At 42.8% G+C, this 19,189-nt stretch overlaps 1 protein-coding gene across 1 annotated transcript in view; it reads left to right on the top strand.

Annotated features, from left to right (window-relative positions):
* Nucleotides 1-16,331, top strand: part of LOC309977146 (zinc finger protein 418-like) — a 29,147-nt gene extending 12,816 nt beyond the window's left edge. The window contains exons 2-5 of the mRNA XM_082863081.1: nucleotides 3,640-3,730; nucleotides 9,396-9,720; nucleotides 12,043-12,169; nucleotides 13,444-16,331. Coding sequence (XP_082719207.1) covers nucleotides 9,688-9,720; nucleotides 12,043-12,169; nucleotides 13,444-14,741 — 1,458 coding nt within the window. The 5' untranslated portion in view covers nucleotides 3,640-3,730; nucleotides 9,396-9,687 and the 3' untranslated portion in view covers nucleotides 14,742-16,331. The remainder of the gene's footprint in view (nucleotides 1-3,639; nucleotides 3,731-9,395; nucleotides 9,721-12,042; nucleotides 12,170-13,443) is intronic.
* The last annotated feature ends 2,858 nt before the right edge of the window (nucleotides 16,332-19,189 follow it).

Below are 19,189 nucleotides of genomic sequence, written 5' to 3'. Positions count from 1 at the left end.
CCACAACTAGAGAAAGCCCTCGCACAGAAACGAAGACCCAACACAGCAAAAATAAATTAATTAATTAATAAAGTGTCTCAGGTTGATGTGTTTAAAAAAACCACTAATTTGAAAAGATACATGTACCCCAGTGTTCATAGCAGCATTATTTACAGTAGCCAAGATATAGAAGCAACCTAAGCGTCCATCAAAAATGAGTAGATAAAGAAGATGTGGGATATATAAATGTATATATCTTTGATATATGTATTATATATATTATGTGTATATATTTAATAGAATAGAATACTACTCAGCCCTAAAAAGAATGGAGTTTTGCATATGCAACAACATGAATGGACTTGGAGTGTATTATGCTTAGTGAAATAATTCAAAGAGAAAAGTAAATATTGTATGATATCACTTATATGTGGAATCTAAAAAAGAAGAGAAACTGGTGAAGATAACAAAAAAGAAACAGGGACTTCTCTGGTGGTCCAGTGGTTAAGAACCTGCCTTCCAATGCAGGGGACTCAAGTTTGATCCCTGGTTGGGGAACTAAGATCCCACATGCCACGGGCAACTAAGCCCGCTCATTGCAACTACTGAGCACTTTAGCCCACGTGCCGCAACTGCTGAGGTCTCAAGCCACAACTAGGACTTGATGCAGCCAAAAATTAAATCACTAAAAATATGTTAAAAAGACTCACAGATATAGAGTACAAACTAGTGGTTACTAGCGAGGAGAGCGAAGGGGAGGGGCAAGATAGAAGTAGGGGATTTAGACGTACAAACTACTACGTATAAAATAGGCTACAAGGATATATTGTACATAAGGAATATAGGCAATATTTTATAACTGTAAATGGAGTATAACCTTTAAAAAGGGTGAATCACTATGTTGTACACCTGAAGCTTATTGTAAATCAGCTCTACCTTAATTAAAAAATAAGATAATGTGAAAAAGAAATTCATATTTATAGGTATAATAATTCATGTGTTAATAATAAAGCAGCAGTATGATTGCTTCATGATAGCCTAGCCTATACACTAATGAATGAATGATCATAACATTTTTATGGCATACAGTATTACAGTTCTATTCATATGAGTTACCTGTGATGACAGGTTGATATGCAGTTTCTCCAATTAAGAGAAAAGGAGAGAGATACTATATAATAATATAATTCTTTGAAAGCAAAGTTATAAAACAGTAAAAAACTAACACATTATTAATTTTATATTAAATATCACCCACCTTATTCCTATGTAAGGATGAGCTATCCACTTCAATACAAGTCTTTTTTTTTTTTTTTTTTTTTTTTGGCTGCCCCACGCATCATGTGGGATCTTAGTTCCCTGACCAGGGATCGAATCCATGCCCCCTGCAGTGGAAGCGTGGAGTCCTAACCCTTGGACCGCCAGGGGATATCTCAATACAAGTCTTGAACACAGTGTTCTACATGATGAATACTTAGGCAATGATGATGATGACGCAAAAATTCTCATACAGTTCTTACCATACAGTTATTAGATTTTCACACAAAGACACACACACATACACAACAGATAAGTTTATTAACTGTAAGTCATGATGATTATTTACTGTTCACTAAGTGGAAGTTGATCATCATAAAGGTCTTCATCCTTGGTGTCTTCATGTTGAGTAGGCTGAGGAGGGGGAGGAAGAGTAGGGATCGGTCTTGCCGTCTCAGGGTGGCAGAGGTGATAGAGGTGGAAGGGGAGGCTGGAGAGGCAGGCACGCTTGGTCGAACTTCACAGAAATACATAATTTCTGTCCAACTTCTTTACTTTTTCATTTCTTTAAAAGTGTTTCTGTATGGTACCAATCCTTCTTCCACTGTCTGCCTTAGTTTCAGTGCCCGTATCATACAAGGGTCCATGTTGTAAAAGAAGTCAAAAGCAGTCTTGAATAGTCAGAACCCTTCTGCTAGATTGTCTAATGTCAATTTATTTTCAGGCCCTGATGCTTCTACATCATCTTCCTCGTCGTCTGGCACTGGTTCAGAAGCACTCGTCTCCATCAGGTCGTCTTCATGAATTCCTCTGGTGTGGTGTTCAGTTAGCTCTTGAATTTCTCCAAGATCCACATCTTGAAACCCTTCACCTTCACACCCTTTTTTTGGTCAGATCCACAATCTCTTTCCTGGTTTCCTTGATTGGCTTTGTTTTATTTATTTATTTATTTTAACTTATTTATTTTATTTTTGGCTGTGTTGGGTCTTCATTGCTGCATGCGGGCTTTCTGTAGTTGCAGCGAGTGGGGGTTACTCTTCGTTGCGGTGCGCAGACTTCTCATTGTGGTGGCTTCTCGTTGCAGAACACGGGCTCTAGACACATGGGCTTCAGTTGTTGCAGCACGTGGGCTCAGTAGTTGTGGCGCACGGACTTAGTTGCTTTGCGGCATGTGGGATCTTCCTGGACCAGGGCTCGAACCTGTGTCCCCTGCATTGGCAGGCAGATTCTTAACCACTGCGCGACCAGTGAAGCCCAATTGGCTTTGTTTTAAATCCTGTGAAGTCATCTGGACACAGTTTTCTCCAGTATGAATTTATTGTTTCAAGCTTTATGGCTTTCACAGCTCTTTCTATAGCAACAATAGCATCTTCAATGGTGTAAACCTTCCCAACTTCCATGATGATTTCTTTATCAGGATTCTCTTCCATAGCATTGATAATCTTTCCATAGAGTACTGTATGTAATGAGGCTTACAGGTTCTACAGGCTGAATTAGAGGCATGTGTTTGGGGGCAAGTAGACCACTTTAAGGCATTTGGTGTTGAACTCATTGGCTTCTGTGTGACCAGGGGCATTGTCCAATTTAAAAGAACTCTGGGGCTTCCCTGATTATGAGGATGCAGCATGATTTATTCAGTCTCCCATTGATAGATACTACGTTGATTAATCTTTTTTATTATAAAACAATCGATACTAAATAGCTTTGTTATTACAAAAGACTTGCTCTTGTTAAATTAAAATAATTTGCTATGTGAGCAAATCAATTTTCTGGTAGATTCAAATAAAATCAGTCTCTAACATACTTTCTAAATTGATAGAGTAGTTTCTACTAACATTACTTTGCATATTATCTTCATTCAGACTGGGTTGGGATCCTTGGAAATTCCTCACTCTTTATAGCTTTGTAACTCAAATTGGGGCATGGGTTGAGACCTCTGTGGGTCAGTTGGTCTTTGCTAGAAAGTTTGTTCTTTCTCTAAAGGGATCATCTACCAATGGCATGTTTTGGATTGAATGATGCTGGAAGTCAACATGTCTTCTGTTTACACAGAAAGGGCATGGAGCTTTCCCCCAGCATGACTTGCTTCCTGAGTAGTTTCTAGGCCATTAACCTTTGTCCTAGTACCTCTTTGGGGATCAAATTCTTAGCTCCATCCACTGAGTACATTGGCTTCTCCTATTTCCTCGACTGTATCCTGAAACTCCTGGTATATATTAACATTCTTGTGAGAGTAGCGAGGAGCAGAAACAGAAGTATGGGGGCGGGGGGAAACATATGCATATCTTCCTGGGATATTCCAGATAGATTGAGAGGAGATATCGTCTGTATCTGTGATATTGATGTAATGTGTTTGAGCCTTGCGGTCTGGGCTAATGACTCTATTGTCTTTGTTCTTTACAGATACAAGCAGTAAGTCCAATACATTCTCAGCAATAGACCTTCTTCTGGACCTTCCTATGAAGCCAGAACCACATGCACCATCCTGATCCTGGTGAGCATGTTTGGCTTTTTTACTTATTCACATCTATTTTGTCCTTTTAGATGGCCCTAGTTGTAAACCCAAACTGTTGGCTGATGAAAACGTTTCTTCACTTGCGTCTTTGTTTCTCAACATTTTGTCCCTTTGTGCTGGTTAGCAGTGAAAACCGTGTCTCTAAGTTCTGTTTGTGTGGTGGGTAAGGCAAACACCTTTTTTCCAAATACGGCCTCTGAGCTCTAAGTTCCCTCCAGGACATTCAATCGTGTATTTAATAAATTTTTCTTTTTATGTTTATAGTCTTATAAACTATGTCAGTTATTCTGTTGGGAATTTTGCATCCACTATTGAATAATAATTGAAATAACTTATAGTAGTTGTAGGACACAAAAGAAACTGTCGAGGAAAGGGGAACCCTTCCAAGGCCGAAGAGTGGACTCTTGTCTTACACTAGGAAGTGAATTGTCCGAGGAGACACATGTGCTGACAAAGCAAGAGACTTTATTGGGAAGTGACGCCCGGGCAGAGAGCGGCAGGGTGAGGGAGCCCAGGAAGAACTGCTCTGCCATGTGGCTCACAGTCTCAGGTTTTATGGTGACGGGGTTAGCTTCCATGTTGTCTCTGGCCAGTCATCTCGCTTGGCCCATAGTCTGACTTAGGGTCCTTCCTGGTGGCTCACACATCTCTCAGCCAAGATGGATCCAGTGAGAAGGGCTCTGGGAGGTTGGTCGACTCCTCCCTCTTTTGGCCCCTCCCCGTTAGTTTTCGGGTTAGCTTTCTGCTGCCGCACCTTGTTCCTCATCAAAACCTCCTGTTGTGAGACAGCTTAGGCAAGCAGGCCTGGCCAAGGCAGGTAGTTTTGGTCACCAGTTCCCTAACGAAACTATTGTGTAAATAGTTATTCAAAGATGTTACTCTAAAGTAACGTATGGCTTTTTCAGGTTTTGGGAGTTTGATGGTAGAAATCCCATGCTGATTTGAATTTTTTTTTTTTAATAACCCCAGTTCTTTGATTATTAAGGGAAGGGCTCTGAATCTGCTCCTTTATCTTTTTTTTTTTTTTAATTGGAGTATAATTAGTTTACAATGTTGTGTTTCTGCTGTACAAGTGAGTCAGCTCTATGTATACATATATCCCCTCCCTCCCTCCCTCCTAGGTCCCGCCCATATAGGTCATCACAGAGCACCAAGCTGAGCTCCCTGTGTTATACCCTGTGCTATACCGCTGGTTCCCACAGCTATCTGTTTTACACATGGTAGTGTATTCATGTCAAACCTAATCTCTCCCAGTTCATCCCACCGTCCCCTTCCCCTTCTGTGTTCACACACCCATTGTCTATGTCTGCGTCTCTATTTGTGCCTTAGAATTATGTTCATCTGTACCATTTTTTTAGATTGCACATACATGCATTGATATACAATATTTGTTTTTCTCTTTCTGATTTCACTCTGTATGACAGACTCTAGGTCCATCCACATCTGTACAAATGACCCACTTTCATTCCTTGTTATGGCTGAGTAATATTCCATTATGTGTGTGTGTGTGTGTGTGTGTGTGCCACATCTTCTTTATCCATTCATGGATAAAGTGTCAGTGGACACTTAGATTGTTTACATGTCCTGGTTCTTGTAAATAGTGCTGCAATGAACATTGGGGTACATGACTCTTTTTGAATTATGGTTTTCTCAGGGTATATGCCCAGTAGTGGGATTGCTGGGTCATATGGTAGTTGTAGTTTTAGTTGTTGTTTTTTTGTGTGTGTGGTATGCGGGCCTCTCACTGTTGTGGCCTCTTCTGCTGTGGAGCACAGGCTCCAGATGTGCAGGCTCAGTGGCCATGGCTCACGGGCCCAGCCGCTCCGTGGCACGTGGGATCTTCCTGGACTGGGGCATGAACCTGTGTCCCCTGCATTGGCAGGTGGATTCTCAACCACTGTGCCACCAGGGAAGCCTGTAGTTTTAGTATTTTAAGGGACCTCCATACTCTTCTCCATATAGTGTAGGAGGGTTCCCTTTTCTCCACACCCTCTCTAGCATTTATTGTTTGTAGATTTTTTGATGATGGCCATTCTGACCACTATGAGGTGATACCTCATCGTAGTTTTGACTTGCATTTCTCTAATAATTAGTGATGTTGAGCATATTTTCATGTATTTGTTGGTCATCTGTATGTCTTCTTTGGAGAAATGTCTATTTAGGTCTTCCACCAATTTTTTGATTGGGTTTTTTTTGATATTGAGCTGTTTGAGTTGTTTGTATATTTGGAAGATTAATCCTTTGTCAGTTGCTTCATTTGAAAATATTTTCTCCCATTCTGAGGGTTGTCTTTTTGTCTTGTTTATGGTTTCCTTTGCTGTGCAAAAGGTTTTGAGTTTTATTAGGTCCCATTTATTTTTGTTTTTATTCTCAATACTGTAGGAGGTGGGTCAAAAATTTAGGTCTTTAATCTATTTTGAGTTTATTTTTGTGTATGGTGTTGGGGAGTGTTCTAATTTCATTATTTTACATGTAGCTGTCCCGTTTTCCCAGCAACTCTTATTGAAGAAGCCATCTTTGCTCCATTGTATATTCTGGCCTCCTTTGTCATAGATTAGGTGACCATAGGTGTGTAGGTATATCTCTGAGCTTTCTATCCTGTTCCATTGATCTATATTTCTGTTTTTGTGCCAGTACCATACTGTCTTGATTACCGTAGTAGCCCTGTAGTGTAGCCTGAGGTCAGGGAGTCTGATTAATTTTTTGTTCTAATTCTGTGAAAAATGCCATTGGTAATTTGATAGGCGTTGTGTTGAATCTGTAGATTGTTTTGGCTAGTATAGTCATTTTTACAATATTGATTCTTCCAATCCAAGAACATGGTATATCTCCCCATCTGTTTGTGTCATCTTTGATTTCTTTCATCAGTGCCTTATAGTTTTCTGAGTACAGGTCTTTTACCTCTTTAGGTAGGTTTATTCCTAGGTCTTTTATTCTTTTCGTTGCAATGGTAAATGGGAGTGTTTCCAAAATTTCTATTTCTGTGCATTAATTTTGCATCCTGCTACTTTACCAAATTCATTGATTAGCTCTAGTAGTTTTCTGGTGGCATCTTTAGGATTTTCTATGTACAGTATCATGTCATCTGCAAACAGTGACAGTTTTACTTCTGCTTTTCCAATTTGTATTCCTTTTATTTCTTTTTCTTCTCTGATTTCTGTGGCTAGAACTTCCAAAACTATGTTGAATAATAGTGGCAAGAGTGGACATCCTTGTCTTTTTCCTGATCTTAGAGGAAATGCTTTCAGTTTTTCACCATTGAGAATGATGTTTGCTGTGGGTTTGTCATATATGATTGTTATTATGTTGAGGTAGGTTACCTTTATGCCCACTTTCTGGAGAGTTTTTATCATAAATGAGTTTTGAATTTTGTCAAAAGCTTTTTCTGCATCTATTGAGAAGATCATATGGTTTTTATTCTTTAATTTGTTAATATGGTGTATCACATTGATTTGTGTATATTGAAGAATCCTTGCATCTCTGGGATAAATCCCACTTGATCATGGTGTATGATCCTTTTAATGTGTTGTTGGGTTCTGTTTACTAGTATTTTGTTGACGATTTTTGCATCACTGTTCATCAGTGATATTGGTCTGTAATTTTCTTTTTTTGTGATACCTTTGTCTGGTTTTGGTATCAGGGTGATGGTGGCCTCGTAGAATGAGCTTGGGGAAGAGTTTGAAAAGGATAGGTGTTAACTCTTCTCTAAATGTTTGTTGGAATTCACCTGTGCAGCCACCTGGTCCTGGACTTTTGTTTGTTGGAAGATTTTTAATTACAGTTTCAATTTCATTACTTGTGATTAGTCTGTTTATATTTTCTAATTCTTCATGGTTCAGTCTTGGAAAGCTGTATGTTTCCAAGAATTTGTCCATTTCTTCCAGGTTGTCCATTTTATTGGCATAGAGTTGCTTGTAGTAGTCTCTTATGATCCTTTGTATTTTTGCGGTGTCAAATTGTAATTTCTCCTTTTCATTTCTTTTTAAAAATTATTTATTTATTTTTGGCACACATCCTTCTCTCTAGTTGTGACACGCTGGCTTGAGTGTGTGGCTCAGTAGTTGCAGCGTGCGGGCTTAGTTACCCCACAGCATGTGGGATCCTAGTTCCCCAACCAGGGATTGAACCAGCATCCCCTGCATTGCAAGACAGTTTCTTTATTTTAAAAAAATTACTTAATTTATTTTTTTGGCTACATTGGGTCTTTGTTGTTGTGTTCAGGCTTTTCTCTAGTTGCAGCAAACAGGGGCTACTCTTTGTTGTGGTGCTTGGGCTCTAGGCGCACAGACTTCAGTAGTTGTGGCCTGTGGGCTTAGTTGCTCCGCGGCATGTGGGATCTTCCTGGACCAGGGATCGAATCCCTGTCACCTGCATTGGCAGACACATTCTCAACAACTGTGCCACCAGGGAATCCCGTTTGCTCTTTAGTTCTTCTAGGTCCTTGTTAAACATTTCTTCTATTTTCTCAATTCGTGATTTTGGATCATCTTTACTATCATTATTCTGAATTCTTTTTCACGTAAGTTGCCTATTTCATCTTCATTTATTTGGTCTTGTAGGTTTTTACCTTGCTCCTTCGTCTGTGACATATATTTTTTTGTCATTTCTTTCTTTTTTTTTTTTTTTTGATGAGTGGGGCTGTGTTCTTGTCTTGCTGGTTGTTTGGCCTGAGGTATCCAGCACTAGAGTTTGTAGGCTGTTGAGTAGAGTCAGGTCTTGGGGAGCTCATGTCTGACTCCTCATTCCTCCAAAGGATGTTCTTGGAAGATGTCTTTCTGCATGTGTTGATTCTTATCTGCCTCCAGCTCAAGATAATCCCTATGCCAATGTGGCATATTTTGGTCCCCTGCCTTTGTATCTGATAAATTCAGCAGAAACACTCTTTCTCATAGTAAGAGTTGCTTCTTTGCAGGGAGAGTCTTATCATCTCACCAACTGAGGATCTGAATGTTTTCTCTGTGGGGTTTATCTAATGTATTCAGTCTTCAGAGGCTCTGTGTAAGCACTTAGTGACTTACCTAGATGGTCCTTTGAATAGGGCTCTATTACGTGGAATATAAAACCTGTTGTTTCCCCAAGAAAATTATGAGCTTTTTAATGTTTTCTAAATCAAGATCCCAAAAGTTTTCCTTGGTGCAGTTATTGTATTTTTTCAAGAATTCACATATTTTGGAAATGTTTTTAGTGCTTATGAAGTCACACAATTGTTTGTGCATGCACGTGCACTTGTAGGGAGTGCTTGTCCCTTGTCAATTTACATGGTATTTTTAGTTAGAACTTCTTAGCATCTTTCATACCAAATGATTTATATACATGTAGATTAGCAAGTCACTGTCACTAAATCATTCTCACAGAAAGTGGGTGTGATCTTTGGCAGCTCAATTCAAGAGTGAATACCTCAAGGGAGTTCCCTGGTGGTCCAATGGTTAGGACACTGTGCTTTCAATGTCAAGGGCGGGGTTTCCAGCCCTGGTTGGGAAACTAAGATCCCACAAGCTGCAAGCCATGGCCAAAAAAGTAAATACCTCAAAATATCCTTAAAGATTTTATATCTTCATCTATTTAAACTCATTAAGTAGATAAAATATACAGAGGAGTTTTATTGAATGTTTTAATTCAGTGTTTTATTTACTCTTTAATTCAGTGTTTTATTCACTGCTGTGAGAACTACATTGACCAGAGGACCCTGAGCCATCAAATTCACGTCAGCGTGGAGCCAATGAAGGTCCAGGACTGGGGCATTTCCATGTGTGCCATCGTGTCAAGGCGGGATTTCCGGCATTCTCCTAGTGGCAGTCTGTTTCCTACTCAGAGGTTCCACAGCTCTGTGTCTGGTCCGAGGTGACCAAATTAAAGAGGAGACACGACGAAGAGGAATTGTCCTTGCTGTACAGAGTCGGATCTGAAGCACTGGGTTGCTCCACCCACAGACTCCGATGGCGGCGGCAGTGCTGAGGGACACGCCTCAGGTAAACGCTCGTCCTCCAGGCCCTCACCACCCTCACTCCACCAGACACTAAAGCCCCGAGTGTGGGGCGCTTGCTCCTGTGCCCGCAGCCCAGGCCCCGGTGTCCAGGATGGTGAGGCAGCCATGGGTGGGGGCCTGGGGCCCTGTTTCTGACAGACAGTGTGATGGTGCGTGGGAGAGGGTCACAGGTGGAGGAATCAGCAGGTGTATAGGTTTGGAGGTCGGAGGATTCGGGAAACCTATTTCTTTAGGGAACAGAGCATTGAGGTGGAGTGGCCCCTGGATTGGCAGGCTCAGGGGGTTGTTTCTTCATTCTGAAGGCCCTGGGAACCATGGAGAATTTCAACAAAGAAGACGAAGTTTTCCAAGAGGATTTTTAAAGGAAGAACAGACTGGAGAGGTTTGATGACAGTGAAGCACAGGGAGACTGAGTCCTTGTGCAAGTCACATAGCCGCTAAGAGTCAGCACTGAGGACTGAACCCCAGAGTTTAGACAGCCTGAGGTCTCTTTGCTCCAGTGGTGAGCAGAGCTATAATGGAGACCAGAGCCCACTGAGCTCCAGCATGGTTGCCTGCCTCCACTGACCTCTGCCCAGTGGTTCCCATAACAGTTGAAGTGCTTTTAGAATCTACACAAGTAAGGGGTGAGGGTGTCCCAGGGTCTCACTGATCATGACCCTATGCATGTGGTATCTGGGGTTGTGGTATCATGGGACCCTTCACCTGCCATTCTCCCAGCTCTTAGTCTGGGACCCTGGAGAAATGTCAACAGAGGCTGGAGGTTATATGGAGGTGTTCCCAATTCCAGAAATTAGTAAAGTCGTCAAGGGCATAGGCACCAGTATGTGCCAGATGCTTGAAGGTGAGGCCAAGCTGGGAATATTCAGGGAAATGTAAGTCTCCTTCTGATGAGAACAGAGTTAGGGAGGCAGGACTCAGGCCTGGAATGTCTCCCTGAGAAGTGGGTGTTGATTTTGGAGGTGGTAGGAGCAGTGGGGGAGTTTGGGTCATAAATGGAGGTGAACTTACACATGCCTTAACCTGTTCCATCTAGCTGCAGAAAAGAAAGGTCTAGAAATTTGAGACAGAGTTCAGCATTAGACACACATGGGTGGTGACTGCTTGGTGGATTGGGTGGGGCTTTCTGTCACATTTAGGAAGGGGAATTCTTGTCCTGGTGGTAATATTATTAACAAATCAGGAAGAAGAGTGTAGATGTCAATTCTTGGTGTCTTTCTTGGGCACCAGGTTGGAGGAAGTGGTCTCTCAGACATAGGTAAAAGGTTTTAAGAGAGGTAGCCATTGAGGGAGGAGAGGATAATCTAGCAGCCACAGTTTCCAAGGGAAGAGTGGACATGAGGTGAATGCAGAGACCTAGGAGTAACTGAGGCAGGATGACCCTGAGGATTGGGCTGCTGCTTATTCACCATTCTTGACTCACCAGAATTTTGTGGTGACCTTTTGTGGATCCTCCAAGGCTGGTTGATGAGCTTAGGGATGAATAGGACACCTGTGAGTTACTCGGCCTCATGTTACGGGCGGAATTATGACCCCCTAAAGTCTTATGTTGAAGTTTTAATCCCCAGTAACCCAGCATGTGACTGTGTTTGGAGATAGGGATTTTTATTAATATGAACCCTCATCCAACATGTCCAGTGTCCTTGTAATAACAGGAAATTAGGAAATTTGGGCTCAGACACAGAAGAAAGACCAAGTGAAGTCACAGGGAAATGACAGCCATCAATAAGCCAAGGATTGAGGCTGTAAACGCAACCAACCCTGCCAACACTTGAACTGTCAGAAAATGAATTTTTGTTGTTTAAGTTAGCCACTATGTGGTACTTTGTTGTGGTAGCCTTAGCAGGAGGTGGGGTCCTGCAGCGGTCTGTAGTAGCAGGGCACTCTCAATGCTGTATGATGAGTAACAGGGAGACAAATGGAATCCCTGTGGCTGTGGGGATGCATTTATGGCGTGCACAGATGCAAGAGATGCTAAGAAAGATGTGCACACAGAGAGGGAGCATGAGCTGATGATTCTATATCTTTGGTATTAGGGACTTAAGAGTGCAGGGTGAGTCTACATTTGGTTGTACCTGGGAGGTATGCTCTGGGGTATCCCAGGGATATGGCCTGGCTGGGGGCTGGTGGGGCCCTGCAGGCAGGACCATGAGGAGAGAGTGACATTAGTGGCACCAGGACCTGGTGTCACCTCCGAGTTGGAGAGCTTGGGAGGAGGGTAAGCATGGGGTAGATGTGTTAATGATGGGTTGTGGGTCCTTGGGAGAGAGGCTTTTTGTGACTTCATCTCTCCCCATCATGGCAGGGTAGTGTGACCTTTGAAGACGTGGTAGTGTACTTCTCCTGGGAGGAGTGGGGGCTCCTTGATGAGGCTCAGAGATGCCTGTACCACGATGTCATGCTGGAGAACTTTGCACTTGTGACCTCACTGGGTAAGGCCCTCACACCCATCCCAGTACCGTGAGCTAGACTCTGATCTTCTCACAATTGAACAGTAGGTTCTGTCTCCTTTCCCAGTTCCCTGGCTGGGTGCTGTGGTCGACAGGGCTGGGCTGAGCGACTGCCCTCTTCTTGAACCTGCAGCCACTGGTGTGCTGCCCCAGTGAGCCTGATGGATCACACCTTACTTGCCCTCTCCCTGGCTGGGTAACTGTCCAGATCCATGGCTCCTGCCCAGGTTTTTCTGTCTCCTTTCTGTTGACATTCTTCCTGTCTGTGCCAGCAGTTGCCATTTGATAATATGTTGACTACATTTGGGGACGATGGGCTTTAATTTTTGGCCATGCCGCATGGCTTGTGGGATCTTAGTTCCCCAACCAGGGATTGAACCTGGACCCTTGGCAGTGAAAGTGCAGAATCCTAACCCCTGGACTGCAAGGGAATTCCCATGGGCTATTCTTATAATATGCAGAATTGCTCTGGGCCAATGCTAGTCCATCACCTGTCCTGTCATTGCCTTAGGACTCAGGTCCCAGGCAGTTGTTCAACTGGGGTTCAGAAAGAAGAGTGCTGGGATGGACATGAGTCCAGCCATGGCAAGATGGGCTCAGAGCAGGTCTCTCTTTGGTGAATGGCAGCTGACGGAGGGCATGACATCAAGACTGTATTCAGATCATATGGAACCTGTCCTGTGTCCACCAGTGTGTTGATGGTGATGCCAGTGACCACACCTCATTTCTACCTTTCCTGCCTTACTGTGGACACTTCTATAACTTCTGATTCTTCTCTGGGTCCCTGGCTGTCCCCACCTTTCTACTTTCATGTGTCACCTTTTCTCTACTGTTTCCCCTACAATGTTCCCCAAGATTAGATCCCACATAATGTATTGCAAGGCATGCACATATCATTAAATAGACTGTGAATACCACGTAGTCAGTTGCAACCATATCTTCCTGGGCCTGGATACTTGAACATAGCACTCAAATATCAGCAGCAGCCAAGGCCCTCCTGAAGGGTGTTGGCAGAGAAGTGAATTGGAGATATTTCTTCCTGTGCTGCATGCCACCCTGACAGCCTCCATCTTGCAAGGGCTCCCTACTTCTTAGGGCTTTCAGAGTCCCAGTACTGCAAAGCAGCTCTTTCATCAACCTCATACTGAAAACAATCCAATGGCCTCATTCTTTGGTGTGTCTGACACATTTGTGTTGGGGCTACCCCACCACCACCAAAGACAACACGCATTTCACCAGCATTTCTGTGCTTTCAGGTTGTTGGTATGGAATGGAGGATGAGGAAGCATTTTCTGTGCAGAGTGTTTCTGTAGAACAAATGTCACTGGGCAAGACTCCAACTCCAGATCCATCCATTCAGAAGACTCACCCCTGTGAGAAGTGTGTCATGGCCGGGAGAGACATTTTGTATCTGCCTGAGTACCAAGGATTGCATCCTGGGCAGAAATCATACACCTGTGAGGCATGTGGAAAACAATTTTGGTTCAGTCCAAACAGTCACCAGCACCAGAAGCACAATGATGAGAAGCCATTCAAAAGGGACATAGATAGGGCCTCATTTGTGACGAGCTACAGGTTCCATGTTTCAGGGAAGACCTTCACCTGCGAAGAAGTCGGGAGGGACTTCCTGGCTATGTTGAATCTTCTTCAGCATCAGGCCACTCTCAAAGGGGCAAAGCCACACAGCAGCTTCAGGTGTGGGGAGTCCTTTCATAGCGGAAAAAGTCATTACAAGTATAGTGAGTATGAGAAATTGTTCAGCTATGAATACACACTTTTTCAGGATGAGCAACTTCACACTAGAGAAAGTTACTATGACTGTGAGAAACCCTTTAACCAAAGCTCCATCCTTATTAATTGCCAGAGACCTGACACAGGAGCAAGGTCTTATGAGTGCAGTGAATGTGGGAAATCCTTTAGCCAAAGCTACAGACTCATTCAACACCACAGAAGTCACACTGCAGCAAGGCCTTATAAGTGCAATGAATGTGGAAAAGCCTTCAGCTACAAATTAAGACTTGTGCAGCACCTACAAATTCACACTAAAGTGAGGCCTTATGAGTGTGGCGAATGTGGGAAGTCCTTTAGCTACAGCTCCACTCTCATTAAACACCAGAGAGTTCACACTGGAGCAAGGCCTTATAAGTGTGGTGAGTGTGGGAATTCCTTTAGCCAAAGCTCCAACCTCATTCAGCACCAGAAGATTCACAGTGGAGCGAGGCCTTATAAATGTAGTGAATGTGGAAAATCCTTCAGCTACAAATGCAAACTTGTGCAGCACCTGCGAATTCACACTGGAGAAAGGCCTTATGAGTGTGGGGAATGTGGGAAATCCTTTAGCCACAGCTCCACTCTTAATCAACACCAGAGAATTCACACTGGAGCCAGACCATATAAGTGTGACGAGTGTGAGAAATCCTTTAGCCAAAAGTCCAACCTCATTCAGCACCGGAGAGTACACACAGGAGAAAAGCCTTATGAGTGTGGGGAATGTGGGAAGTCCTTTAGTCAAAGCTCCCACATCATTCAACACAGAAAACTTCACACCAGATAACCTCATGAATGCAGTGATGGGGAGAAAATCAGTTACAGCCAATGGTCTGTAATTAAACAAGTTCACAGCCTGGATAAAATTTATTTGTGCAGCAAAGTTGGGAAAACCTTCATCTAAAGGTCTCTGAGACCTACAGGGAACATGGGTTTTCAGTGTACTAGAACTAGAGTGTTTTTGTGAGGGAACCATCTGCTTGACATTGAACCTTATACAGCTGAGCATCCAGAGTAGGAAGGTTCCCCAGGAGTTCTAGGTTTGTGGAAAGCTATTAGGATCCTCTTTGCATATTCTACTGCTGGCTCTGTTGCCTGAATTATGTTCCTTCCAGTTTCTGTGGCAGAAGCCTCACCTCTACCACTTAGTAGTTTCCAGGTTCCAATAGTATGTATGTCCCTTGCAGTGATCAGGGAAGGCAGATGTCTCTGTCCCATTCTCTACAGAACAGTAAGGAGGAGTAATTTTCAAGGGAGGAAGCACCTCTAGTGCCTCTGAGAAGTATAAATCAGTTCCCTTTTCCCAAGGATATCACATAATGCTGAGCACTACTGTGGGGAAGCTGTTCCCCGGGTACTGCAAAGGAATCATGTGCCTTCATGTCTAGAATTGGGTTTTCTGGTGTTGGTTGTAAGACAGGGGTGAGGCTGGAACCTAAATTCACACACAATGGATGTGATTCATATGCACTGGAGGAGGCTGTGGCAGTGAGAGAGGTGTGCCTCTTCTAAACATGCCTCCACAAATATTCAGTGACTGTGGCTACATTGTGTTGGATGAGGTGTACATGCCATAGCTGTGTACTTCCTGTAGCTGCGGTCATTGTCAGACCATATAAAGCTTTGTATATTTGTGTAGCCTCCGGGCTGCTCACTCTAAGGATACTGCTGCATGGAGAAGAAAATGAAAATAGACAGAAGGGAGATCTTGAAGCCCAGAGATACAGTTTTTGTGACCTAGCAGCTGTTCCTGCCAACTCAGAAATGATCTTTATGAATACTTTCTGCCCTGTTGGAGGGCTGCCTCCCAAGCTTTCTAAACATATGGTTATAAAAAAAAATGGGGAATTAGATTTCTATTTAAACAAATTCTTACAAAGGTTTATTGACATATAATTGATTTAAATTGTACAGTATGGTTAGTTTTGACATAGTGTAAAAACCATGAAACCATTAAAAATAATGCTGATGGTTATCATATCTGTAATTCATAGTTACTTCCCTTGTATTTTGGCCACACCACACAGCTTGTGGGATCAAGCCTGGGTCGTGGCAGTGAAAGCCCAGAATCCTAACCCCTCGGCTACCAGAGAATACCCTTTTAAAATCTCTTTCTGCCCTCACAACTACTGATTTACTCTTTCACAGTAAATTAGTTTGTTTCATAGAATTTTGTTTAATTTTTAAAAATTGTGTTTTCCCTCCATGCTGCATAATTATTTTCTGATTCATAAATGTTTGCTTATGTAAATACTTCATTCTTTTTATAGCTGAGTACTATATCCTGTCTAGATGAACCACAATTTGTTTACCCACTTTTCTGTTAATGGCCATTTTGGCTTGTTTCCAATTTTCGGCTGTTACAAATAAAGCCTTATGTGTATACACAATGGAAATGCACAGGTGATGAAGCCTCTTTGTTTTGTTCATGTTAGAGGTAACTTGTTGCATCTCGCCACACTATATTACTGAATTATGTAACACATAAACCTCTTCAGAGTCCATTTCTAAGATATAAACCTTTCATAACTCCAATATCAGTGCTCAGACATCCCACTTTAAAACTTTTGTGTTTCATAAATCTCTTAACCTCTAGGTAGGTAGCTATTACATCTCTGAAGTTCCCCAATCATTCCACTAGAGTTTGCAACATGTTTGCAACATTCTATATGTGGTTTGTTGGGTCTCTCAAACTATTTAACATGCTGACCACCCCGCCAATTTGAAGACATTAGGGTGCGCAAGTTGAAGTGTCTTGATGGTGCACATCTGTGGCATTGTTTTTACTACCAGAGCTCCACACAGCCAGGAAATTTTTCAGGTACTGTATGTGCAAGAGTGTGAGGAACTGTCCTTCCTACACCCTAATGCCCAACCCTTCTGGTGTAAATTTGCAAAGGAAGGGTGAACCCGTGGAACACCCCCATCCTTCCTTGGACCCTAACAAAGGCAGAGCTTCAAGGTCCATGCTCCCTGCACCCACAACCTCACTGTGGCATGCCCCCAGGGTGCCCCTCCAGGCTCTGTGAATAATGTTCCTCAAGCTTGATAGTTTCGAGTGCTTCCTACCACCTCTTGCAGTTCTCTTATGATGATCATAGGTAGGAAGCACTTCAAAAAACTAAGATTTAAAAAAAAAAGAACTAAGATAACTGCAAGGGGTGGCCCAGCCACAGTGTTGGTTGGCCCTGGTGTAGGTATAAGTGTCTTTTCCAGGTGAGCCTTGGGCATTCCCAGCTGAGTCACTACGGCCACTAGGCTGGGAACCAGAACATACTAGCCTCAAAGTGACTTGAAAGGAGTGAAAAAACCTGTCACTTCACGTGGTACTAAAAAGTACCCCCTCCTCAGAGTGCACTCCACAACTATAAGCAGAAAAAAATCACAACCTGTATGTAATTTTTTGTAAAGCACAGTAAGTGCACCAAGGGAAATATTTGAACCCTGACTTTTGCAAGACTTTAACTGTAGTGGTAAAGTGGAATAGAATCCGACATAAAAACATAGGAAACTTCTTATGGAATATTTCTATTATTGTCACATTAACAATATTTTTAATCACCCTAGAATGTTTTCATTAAAACACTCTTCACCCTGTAATAGGTATAAATCCACTTCACTTGGGAAACTTGGAATTTTAATAAACATTTGTTAAGAGAAATATCCCTAAGCAAATCACAATATCTTTGGCAGGATACATAATAAATTGATGACAGAGTTTAACTTCAACTCCATCCAGTGATATCTTTGAATGAGGAGGAAGGGGGATTGGGAAAGTACAAGGGGAAAAAACGTACGTTTTTATATGTTTGCTTTAAAAAGTGCTCTGGGGAGTTGATAGATGGATTTAGTCAGCCAGGATTAGCTAGGGGAAAACATCTAATCCCTGAAAACTGCTTGGTGTCAGGGAAGAGTCATCAAAAGATGCTGAGACCTGAGAAGTAACCCCACACATGGCTGTGTTGAATTTCCTTCAGCCCTCAAAATTTCTTAACTTTCACAGTAGAAACTTGGAAGGGAGAATAAGAAAAAAGCCAGCTTCATGAAACTGGCCCAAAATGGGGGAAATGCACATCAAAACATTTATTTGTCGCTTTTAAACACACCTACTTAAAAATCCCTACTGTGTGTGCCACACATTATTGTAAAAAAATAATTTTAATTATTTTTAATTATGAAAATTAATAAAATTTTTAATAGGATAAAAGTTTCTAAGGAGAAAGTCTGACTTAGAGTAACAAGTGCAGGGGATTGGGCTCTAAATTAAATTTTGGGGGGGGTGGGAAAAAGCCTCATGCGTAGGGCTTCCCTGGTGACATAGTGGTTGAGAATCTGCCTGCCAATGCAGGGGACACAGGTTCAATCCCTGGTCCGGGAAGATCCCACATGCCAGGGAGCAACTAAGCCCGTGTGCCTCAACTACTGAGCCTGTGAGCCACAACTACTGCACCCACATGCCACAACTACTGAAGCCTGTGCACCTAACAGCCCCTGCTCCACAGTGAGAGAAGCTACGGCAATGAGAAGCCTGTGCACTGCAAGGAAGCGTAGCCCACGCTTGCCATAACTAGAGAAAGCCCACGCAAAGCAACAAAGACCCAACACACAGCCAAAAATAAATAAATTTATTATTTTTTTAAAAGCCTCATGGGTAAAGGATGTTCCAAACCCACATTTGATGAAGGTGAGGGCATGAGATTTGGAGGGGTGGGAGGAAACACCATAGTAACATGCCTGAGGCCAGAATATACTTTCAGCTGTTCAAGGAAAAGAAGGCCAGTGCAGAGGTCAGAGATGTCACTGGGCCACAGATAAGACATTGTTCCACTGCAAGGATTCAGATTTCAAAGAAAAGATTTATATTTTTGGCTGGGGTCATCGTACTTTGAGAGCACATCCTGTCAAAGGGAAGCACACAATAGGGAGCCCAGCTCACGAACCGTTAAACGCAGGAAGGGGCGAATTGCCATGGGGAAGAGAGGGATGCCCCATTACCCAGAGGTGGTGGAATAGGCCCTGTGGCAGCACTGCCAGCCGCGCACCCGGGAGTTACGCCCCACAGCAACGGATCGTCAAGCAACGCTCAGAGAGGCATAGCCCCAGGAGGAAGCCGGGTCCACAAGTGAGTTCAAGCTGTAAGTGACCACCAGATCCCGCAATTCACGTGAATTTTCGCAGTTGGGGCGTTGTTCATAACTTCACCAGCAGAGGGACCCCACCGCCAAGAGTCAGACA

This window comes from Leucopleurus acutus (genome assembly GCF_964270905.1).
Source record: "Leucopleurus acutus genome assembly, chromosome: 20".
In the NCBI taxonomy this organism is placed as follows: domain Eukaryota; kingdom Metazoa; phylum Chordata; class Mammalia; order Artiodactyla; family Delphinidae; genus Leucopleurus; species Leucopleurus acutus.
The sequence above is the reverse complement of the archived record's forward strand: the minus strand, read 5'-3'. Positions and strand labels throughout refer to the sequence as shown.